At 52.7% G+C, this 10273-nt stretch overlaps 1 protein-coding gene across 1 annotated transcript; it reads right to left on the bottom strand.

Moving 5' to 3' along the window:
* Nucleotides 1-2565: 2565 nt before the first annotated feature.
* On the bottom strand, nucleotides 2566-8956 carry ZBTB47 (zinc finger and BTB domain containing 47). The gene is made up of 5 exons (XM_010190217.1): nucleotides 7592-8956; nucleotides 4289-4436; nucleotides 3562-3677; nucleotides 3069-3213; nucleotides 2566-2927 (listed from the first exon to the last, which is right to left on the bottom strand). Exons 1-5 carry the CDS (start codon nucleotides 8879-8881, stop codon nucleotides 2566-2568), a joined length of 2061 nt encoding a protein of 686 aa, XP_010188519.1. The 5' UTR covers nucleotides 8882-8956.
* Nucleotides 8957-10273: the final 1317 nt, after the last annotated feature.

The raw sequence follows: 10273 nt of genomic DNA on the forward strand, positions 1-10273 counted from the left end.
GTGGCTGGGATCAGTCGCTGGGCTTTCTGCTGGGCTTCTAGACCCAATGAGGAGCTCTCATCTCACAGTAACATCCAAGCAGAACAGGCCCTCACTGGGAGAGGATGAACCAGGATGGGGAAGTCACCTCCTGGTACAAGGAGCACACATTGGGGGTTTGCTTTGTGGGGAGAAGTTTACCAACCGGGCAGGCTGATAAACTCCATCACAGAAGATCCTACAGGCAAGGGGAGTCCTCCTCAGGGTGCTGTACTCTCATCCTATGTCAAGGCTGTGTGAGGGGAAAGAAATGAAAAGGAGCCCGAGGGGACAGGGTCTGGGAAGCAGCGGAGGAGGAGACAGCATGGACCACTCTAGTGAGGCCCTCCAGCACCTCCAAGGGTATCACTGAAGGCTTCTCTAACACAATCACCTTCCAGTCTGGGTCATGGTCCCTTCAGAATGCCAATGACCCCAAGAGCTGAATGCCCACATCCCTCACAGGTGTGTTTGTGAAGGCTTTGCACCATCCCAGTAAGCCCCAGGGTCGTGGAGGAAGGAAAGTGGAGAAGCCTTTGGTACCCATCTGAGAAGGTCAATATGGCAAGACAGCTCTGCCACAGCATCCTCCTTTTGCTCAAAGCAGATGGAGATGAGGGTGAGCTCACCGGTACTGACTGCAGTGCTGGGGGTCTGCAGGATCCCAGCCAACACAGGGATGAAAAGCAATTTGTGGCTCCAGTGTGCTAACACCCACAGGATCAGCCAGCTCTCCAGAGATGGCAGCACAGGGGGGCACCACTCAGCAGGAGGCCACACCAAGTCCCTCATCTGTCACCTCCAAGGGCACTCAGAAGAGCAGATCCTGACCCTGTCCTGTACGTCCCAGTCAGCAAAGCCCCTGAGCACAGGGCTGAACCCTCCCATCCCTGCAGGGACAGCCTCAACGCTGCCCAAGTGCTTTGCTGATTTGGTCCAGCAGATGAATTACTGTGATTTCTTGCAGAGCCCGATGGGGCTCACTGTCCCCAGCACCCTACTGCCACCCAGAGCAAGGTGCAAAGGAGAGAGGGCTCCTGCAGCTCACTCTTCCTTCTTGCCTACCAACAGCCCTGCCCATCGCCTCCTCCATGGCCTGGCCCACTTCTGCACGTGTCCACAGTAGTGGTTTTGGGAGCAAGGCATCAGCTGCACCGCACTGCACCTCTTGGCCATGCTGGATGCTCTGCAGCCCTTGCAGCACTCCCAGCTCTCCTCAACCTCAAAGGGGACACTTCCCAGCCAGGAAGACCACACTGTTGTGGCCAGGCCCACATATGAAACCCCAGGGCAGAGCACAGCGGTGAGACCCCCCCAGCTTGGACCCCAGCATCCAACAAAAAGGTCACAGCAAAGCTTTCCTCTTCTCCTCTTCCACCAGCATGAAGCCAGCCTGAGTAAGTGAAACCAAAGAGCAGCTCAACTTCAACAAAGTGGCCAGAGAAGCACTAGACACTGTTGTAGGGCAGCACCCAACCAACCACAGCCCTCACTGGTCCCCTCTGGTCCCCATGGGAAGAGGTGAAGCCTGGGAGAGCGACGTGGGCAACAAGTTGGAGGATGGGACATTGTCACCAGGCTGAATGCGGTCTTGCTTTAGTTCTGAACCTTGCAATGGGACCCAACCTGGAGCTCACCCATCAGTCAGGGGTTTATTCAAATTGTTAAGGCACTATTCTGGGCTGATTCTGCCGAGAAACAGCAGCGTCCTGCTCCTCTGTCCCAGGCCACCTTCCCACCGGTCCCGAGGCCATTTGGGCTCTCCCAGGGACACCTCACCAACTCCAGAGCATCCCCAGGAGCCCAGCTCCTGCTGGGATTAGCAGAAAGGACACACCAGAGCCCAGCTCCCTTAGGACACCCCAAAAATGAACCAGCAGCGAGCTGCTGATGCCCCCAAGATGCGACGCCGGTGTTTGTGCTTTCACCTATCAAAGAGGAAAACCTGTTGCAGGGAAGGAAGACGCGGTGAGGGCTGCTAACAAGAGTGGGCTGATAGCTTTCCAACGGGGACATCTGCTCGCTTGCCGTGGGCCACTGGGGCCATCAGACGGGGCCAGCGGGGGCTCCTCCATGGTGCCCAAATCTCAACCTCTGGGGAAAAGAGCCTGAATTGAAAGACCAGCTTTACAGTACAGGGATTCGAGCACCACTAGCTAGATTTCGGCTTATTATAAATATCGAAGCGCCGGCAGGCATTCATTCCAGGCATCCTGCTCCTGTGAGCCCCACCAGCATCCCAGCACGAAGATGAAGCCAATGCATGGGAAGATGAAACAGAGAGCGAGGCCTTTTACCTACACCCTGACGGATGGATGGTGGTTTCCCCCTCTCAACATCCACGCTCCTCAATGGGGGCTTCCTCCTGCTCCCCCTCCTCTCTGCAGAGAATGACCAGTAAGAAAAAAAGGGGGAAAAAAACCCAAAACAACCTCAAAATGAGGAGGAAGGGGGATAGAGAGCAAGCGAAGCCTTGGCTCCCCGAGGGGAGGCATTCCCAAAAGGCAGAGCAGTCCGTGCGGGCGCATGGCCTGGGTAGGGGGGCACCTAGTTGTTGTTCGAATTTATCCTCCCCGCGGGAAACAGGGGAGGGGGCGGGGGTAGGTGAGGAGGAGGAGGGAGGGTCTGTGGAAGGGGATGAAGCAGCGGCAGGGGGGAGATGCCGGAGCCGGGGGGCAGAGGAGCCGGGCTGGCAGCAGGTTGGGGGGCAGCCGTGTCCGAAGCCAAGGGGTTGCTGACTCGGAAACATTTCTCTTTGTGGGCTTTGAGCATGTTGGAGAAGCGGAAGCGTTGACCGCAGACGTCGCAGGGGTACGGCTTCTCGCCCGTGTGGGTCCGGCGATGCCGCTTCATGTTGGGGCGGCTGGTGAAGCTCTTCCCACAGATCTCGCAGATGTAGGGCTTCTCGCCTAAGGGTGGGGGAAAAGGCAGATGAGAAACCAGTGACTGGACCGTTCCCATGCCAAAATCCCATCCTGCCACCCACCCGAAGATGTCACCTCTGTCCCATTGCTCTTCCCCTAGGGTGCTCACCCACAGGGAGCTCTCACCTGTGTGCGTCTTCATGTGCTCGTCGAAGTACTGCTTCATGTTGAAGTCCTTGCCGCACCACTGGCACATGAACTGCTTGTGGCCGATGTGGATGCTCATGTGGGAGCGCAGCTGGTACTTGTACTGGAAGCGCTCGTTGCAGTTCTGTGGGGATGAGAGGGGGACGAGCTGTTGAAATCACCTTTTTTCCCCCTAAAGAAACCCAAACAAATGGCTTTTTGGGACATCCATACTGTGGATGGGCTTGGGGTGGGACGCAAGGTCCAAGCATTGGAGGGACAGAACCTGGCGTTGGACAAAATTCATCGTAAGATTGGTGGGACCCTCAAAGCAGGAGGGGATGCAATGTTTGGAAGAGCATGGGAGCACCCTACAGCTGCACTGGCACAAAGCATGGGGGGAGCCCCAAGAAGTGGAAGATCTTTCCACCAAATCAGCATTTTTGTGCTCATTTGAGAGGACACAGGGCCAGGTGGACACATAAGATCTTACCTCACATTTAAAAGGCTTTTCCCCGGAGTGCTGGAGTGAATGGACCTTGAGGGACATGCTGCGCTTGAAGGACTTCCCACAGGTCTCACAGGTGAACGGCATGTCCTTGGTGTGAGCTGAAGCGCAGAGGAGCAGGGTCAAGCACCCTCCCTGCACCCTAAGCATCCACCTTCCCAAATCCCTGCTGCTGCTCTCAACCCCAGCAAACCCACAGCCACCCCAGGAAGATTCACTACAGCAGCACATCAGGTACTCCCTTTATTGCCTGCCAAAACTCCCTTTTTTTGGATCCCTTTGGTGCCTGCAAGCCCCAGGGACCCAACCACTGTTGCCATCTGCAATTTGCTTTTCAAAGTCTGGTGCTGGTGCGGTCTGGTCCTCTTTTACAAGGGAAGGTCGGTTACACCTCAAACCCTCCTTTGATCACTCCTGAGGTTAAACCACGTTTCTGAGGTTGACCACTTTTTCTGGTTAAATAAAATAAATTAGATTCCCCAGCACCATGCCTGACTGCTCCAAACCCAGCACTGAGCAGAGATACGTTCAGCATTAAATAGCAGGCCAAATTTCAAGGCCTTTGCGTTGATGTGAGAAAATTCACCCAAGGGTAAGCTCAGCGCCAAATTCCCAGAACAACAGTGACAAAAACCCACATTTCATTGCCAAAACGATAGGAGAACACCCTGAATGGGATCTCCTTGACAGCCCCAGCGCCTCCCGCACTCACCAACCATGTGTTTGCGCACGTGGGCCATGGTGTAGAACTTCTTCTCGCAGATCTCGCAGGAGAACTTCTTCTCGGCGTAGCCATGGACGATCTTGTTGTGCTCGTGGAGGGACCAGAGCTTCTTGAACCCCTTCCCGCACGTCACGCACTGCAAGGGGAGAGAGGATGGGTAAGGGAGGCAGGGGAACGTGCCCAGGCACCGCCAGCATTTTGGTTTTGCCAGGCTATCAGCTTCATCCATTGGAAGAGAACATCCCTATGAAAGCTACAGCTAAGACATCGAAAATCGTAACAACCAGCAAGTTTGCTACAGATCTTGCCACTTTAAAACGTCTAAAAACCAGATTTCCATCCATCAGAGGAGAAACAATGGCTTTTCATAGGAGGCCATGGCATTTCCATCAATGGCTGTGTTAGGACTTGCATAAACAGCAGCTCAGCCACCAAGACCCTATTCCCAACTGGGGATTTTATTCTTGCACACAATGAAGCTGTTACATAAAAAACCAAAACCCCAACCCTTTGTGGGTTAGAAGGCTGTAAAGGACATGGGAACAAGAAGCAGCCCAAAGCAGAGCACTGCAACTTCAGTCTTCAGCAGATATTTTGGATACTTTATCACTAAATGAGCTTTTCGAACATACCCGTTAGTGAGCCAAAACAGACCCAAAAATCAGTCCATCAGCACAACCAACACAACGTGCAAAGTCTACCCTGAGAAGTTATGGTAGAAACTTGCTTTGGCTCCAAGAAAGTCAATGTTTCTCAGAAAGCTCCCAGGAAAAGCTCTGAATTTGGCGTGAGATCAGTTTGAAGAGCATTTCAGTGCTTGGGGAAACACGGGAGAGTGAAGTCCACATAGGAAACCATTGCAGGCAGCATCAGTCCAAGGACCCTGCCAGGAACCAAAGGTCTTTCCTTCCTCCAAGGGTCAACCCTTTCCCCTTCACCTCTCCATGACTCATCTTCTTGGCCAACGGGGATCAAACCATCCCTTCTCCTCGCAGATGTGTTGAGGAAATAATTCTTGCCTTGGAGGCACTGAGCAGCAGCACAGCTGAGTGGTACCAGTAAGCCCAGGGAGGGATTCCTCCAGCTTCTCCTCCTACCCTGAGGAACTGATGCTCCTTGATGGGCTTCAATCAAATTTTGCACCGAGTAAGACTCCAGTCCTGAGGAAAACACACCATTATGCCATGCAGTCACAGTATCTTTCCATATTTATTTATTCTTCGCTGCCTGGGAGGCAAAATTAGGGTCACAGAGGCATTCCCAACACTCATCGTCTTCATCTCGCCATGCCTGAATACCAACATGAGCAGTCCTCCGAGTTTTACTTTTCCTAAGTAAATATTTCCACGGATCAGAGCAGTTTCATCTCTGCTTTAAGAGACATTTCAGGACAAATTCAGGACCAGAGTCTGATATCAAAGACACTTCAATATCCACTTTCTCCACTTAAAATGAAAACGGCTGCAGGGAAGTTTTAAAATGAAAGGTTGAGGGAAAGTGGCAGAGGTAGGAAAGCCCCCAGGCTGGGACCAAGCACCCCGGAGAGCTGAGCTCTGTGTCCTCAGTTATCACCAAAAAAAACATCACTTGAAAAGGTGAAAGTAACATCCAAACGAGGGGAAAAATAATGAGAAGATAAATTCTGGCAGGTTAAGAGGAAAACCACACTGAAGCCACAAAAAGAGTCTGAGAAACAACGCTGTAAAGCAAAGGATGAATAATTTTTCAGGCGGCGGAGGCTGGATGCCCATTTCAGCATCCGTGGGGCTGCAGACGGCAATGGGAAGTGATCACAGGGCGGGAGATGAAGTCTAACACCTAAAGCATTATGGATGAGATCTGGGGACAAAGTAGGGAAAAAAGGGAGCAGACCTGAACAGGATAAGAGGGATGGTACCTTCACAGATCTGGTTAAAAAAACAGAAATAAAGACTGTCTGTTATAGGTACAAAGTCAAAAAAACCCTCCTTTTTCCATCCAGCTATAATTATGTAGTATATTGATGAAGTTATTCAATGTTATCAGAGCAAATGGAGCGAAGTTGGCTATTTGTAAAATTAAAACCGCTCAACTAAGCGAGAAGTAACGATCCATGTTTTCATGGCAGGACGTCACCCCACGGGCAGTTGTGGTTCATCCCATTCAGAAATTACCTGGAAAAGTGACAAAAAGGGAGGGGAAAAAAGCCCAATGAGGTGACAGCCCCATGGTATCCATCAGGAAAGCAGGAGAGCCTGGAGAAACGTCCTGGGAAAACCCATTTTTAATTGCACAGGCTTTATGTGGGTTTTTTGTCTCCCTATTCCCTGCACACCTCAATGCCAAGATCTGCTTCATCGCCTGTTTTATTTGGGGTGTCACCAGTGAAGGGCTCCTGTAGCACCTGTGTTGCGTTACCTTCACTTAGGAAAGTCAAGATCATTCAAAACTCTGTTGCTGGCAGACAGGAAGACGGGTAAAGCTCTCCAGAAGTTCATATATCTTTAATTAATAGTGGCAGTGTCATGCAAAAGAGCTCATTGGGAATTAGAAGATGGGTTGGAGGGGTCTGCAGGATGGGATGCATACCTATCCCCCAGAATTGAGCTGATTTACTGGCGTCGATTTGCAAACACAGATGAGCATCTCGTTAGCATCAGGAGAAGGACATGAGCATGGATGTCAAATGCGTCGGGAAATTTGCTAATACACGAGCTTAAAGAGCACAAAAGGCAGATTAAAACCATTCTAACTCGTGTCAGCAGATCTGTGAATTAAGCTAAATGGGTTTCAGCCTGGGTGGGAACGGCTGGAGTGTGTCTCCATCGGGGGCTCGCGATGTTTTACCCAGATTAACTGAATAAACTCAAAGAGAAATGACTCCTCAAAAACTACTCCATGTTTCCACCTAGCCAGCCAAGGGGAATCCAGAGTCCCTGGGCATAAATCCACCAGTTCCATGCCACTGTGGGACCCTCTTGAGCCCAAATACGAGCCATGGGTGAAGTAAGGTTCCCTCCCATCTGCCATGTGCCACCCACAGCACCCAAAACATTATCACAGAATCACAGAATATCAGGAGTTGGAAGAGACCTCGAAAGATCACCCAGTCCAACCCCCCTGCCAGAGCAGGATCACTCAGACCAGGTCACACAGGAGCATGGTTTAGCTGGGTGCAATGTTCTCCATGGTGGGTGGGATGTCCCACCACGGTGGGATGCTCCTCCTTTGGGGGGATGTCCACCCCCAGGGGGACGCTTCACCCCTTGCTGGGATGTCCATCCCCTGGTGGGACGCTGGGGCTTGGCTCACCTGGATGTTCTTCTCGCAGTCGGTCTGGTGGTGCAGCAGCAGCTCACTCTCGAGGAGGAAGCGCTTGCCGCACTTGTCGCAGATCTGCATGCGGCTGTGCGTGACGTTCATGTGCTTCTCCAGGTACCAGCGGTTATTGAAGACCCGGGGGCACTTCTTGCACGGGTAATGCTGCTTCTCCTCCAGCTTCACCTTCTGGCCCAAACCATCCTGTTCTTTTTTCCTCTTCCTCCCTCGCTGCCCTTCCTCTTCCTCCTCCTCCTCTTCTTCCACCTTGGCCATGTCCTGGGATCTGGTGGCCATGGCAGGTTTGGTGACTTTGGAGGCCCGGCTGCCTCTGCGGGGCTGCCCACCCTTTTCCCTTTTCACCTCTGATGCATCTTCATCATCGTCATCATCGTCCTCTTCTTCCGTCGTCTCCTCCAGGTCTTCCTCCTCGCTGTGTTCCTCCTCTTCCTCCTCGCCCACCTCCGCATCCTCCTCCTCTTCCTCCTCCTCCTCTCCTTCCTCATTCTCCTCCTCCCCATCCTCCTCCGTGTCACGCCCATCACCATCAGGCCGCCCCATCACGGCCGCCTCGCTGGCAGCCGCCTTCCCCTCCATGCCCTTGGAGACGTTGAGGGTCTGGTTGTTGAGGTTCACCTCCACGATGATCTGCTCCCGGTTGTATGAGCCCTGGCTGTCCAGGTCCTCCTCAGACTCTTCTCCTTCCATCTTACAGACAGCGCCTGCACCACCATCCTTCTCCTCCTTGTAGTACTGCTTGGCTGGACCCGGGGGAAGCGTCCCACCACCTGCTCCATCCTCTACCCGCACCGAGTAGGGGTCGTTGCCCTCCCGGGCGTAGATCTTGGGATGGGGGACGTCCACCTCCTGCTTGATCTCGCAGTAGTAGGGCGGGGGGCCGGCGCAGCCCTCGGCGGGCAGGGCCATGTCGGCAGCCAGGCTGAGGGAGCGGGTGTCGAGGAGGTCCTGGCAGGAGGAGGCGATGTTGTTCATCTGCAGCACGGCGGCCGCGTTCAGCACATCCTGCACATTGCAGGAGTTCACCAGGAGCTTGGAGGTGTAGATGAAATTGAGGATCTGCTGGAGGCCCTGCGAGGTGAGGGCCTCCAGAGAGAGCTCCACGCGCTGCAGCTGCTTGTTTTGGGTGAAGAGGGAGTGGAAGAACTGGCTGTAGGCTGCCAGGACCCCCTTGTGTGCCGGGAAGATGCTCTTGTGCTGCACCAGCACGATGTCCACGTCACACAGGTCCGGCTGAAAGAGGCGCTGCTCGTTCAGTCTGTCCATCAAACACGTGAAGTGGAGGGCTACATCCTCCACCAGGGAGTACTCAGCCGAAGGGTAGTCAGTCGTTTTTTCGACTATCAGCTGTGGAGAGGAAGAAAAGAAAACCATTCAGGAGGGCTCTTTTCCCAGGAAAACACATACCCGGCCATGCCACCCATTCCTGTCCATGCATCCCAAGTCAGAGACGCCAACTGAGAAGCTTCACTGCCAGGCCCAGCTTGGAGATGCCAACCAAGATGCTCCACCAATAGCCCCAGCTCGGAGATGACAACAAAAAAGGTCTACCAATAGCTTTAGCTTGGAGATGTCAACCAAAAAGATCCACCACCAGCCCCAGCTTGGAGATGCCAACCGAGAACCTTCATCACCAGCCCCAGCATGGAGATGCCAACCAAAAAGATCCATCACCAGCCGCAGCTTGGAGATGCCAACCGAGAACCTTCATCACCAGCCCCAGCTTGGAGATGCCAACCAAGATGCTCCACCACCAAGTTGAGTCCAGGAGACTCAACCAAGGAGGAGAAAATCCAATGAAAGGGCAGGCCAAGGCCATACAAGGACCCACTGACACCCCTTCAGCCTCAGTAGGAGGCATCACAGTAATCCCACCACCAAGGGGGTCCAAATCGCGGTTCAGATGTCCACAGTCATGCAGAGGAGGTATCACGCACGAAAGAGACTGCCTTGATCTCCTGAACCAGATGGAGGAGATTTGCCCCAAGCAGGAAGCCAATTTTAGGCATCAAGTGGGATTTAACCCCCTAAATTGAAGGAAATTAGGATTTTAAACCTCCTTGTTTCTACAAGATAATTAAATTAGAACATAATATCCTCTAATATTTACTGAGTTACATCATGCACTCTCACTCACGTTAGCAGCTAACTTGCTAGAGCTGGATTCACCAGGATGATTTATGAGCTTTTATAATGTTTGGGGTCTTTTTTAAAATCACCTGGGGACAGGCATTACCTGGAAAGATTCAAATCAAGGAGCAGCATCCCCATGCTTGGAAACAGTGCCACTCCACCACTCCCCAGGTTGTGTTTGCTGGATATTTAATTTAACTCACATGGATTTTGTGGGGTGCAGATCACCCCTGGGTGTTCATCAGCTCCTCTGCAGATACCCGAGCCCCAGGTTGGGTTTGCCAGCTGCATCCCAAATACAAGGGATATCCCACACCCTAAATCCCACACCAAATATTAAAAGCAGGTGGGATATCCCCTTCCCGTCTGCTTCCCTTTGGATTTCTGTGCTGAACACCCAATCACAGAAACGTGAAGGTTGGAAGAGACCTCTAAGATCATCCAGTCCAACATCAACCCAATCCCACTGTGGCCACTAAACCATGACCCCAAGTGCCACATCCACCACTTCTTGAACATCTCCAG

The sequence above is a fragment of the Mesitornis unicolor genome, unplaced genomic scaffold (assembly GCF_000695765.1).
Source record: "Mesitornis unicolor isolate BGI_N332 unplaced genomic scaffold, ASM69576v1 scaffold36708, whole genome shotgun sequence".
NCBI lineage: Eukaryota > Metazoa > Chordata > Aves > Mesitornithiformes > Mesitornithidae > Mesitornis > Mesitornis unicolor.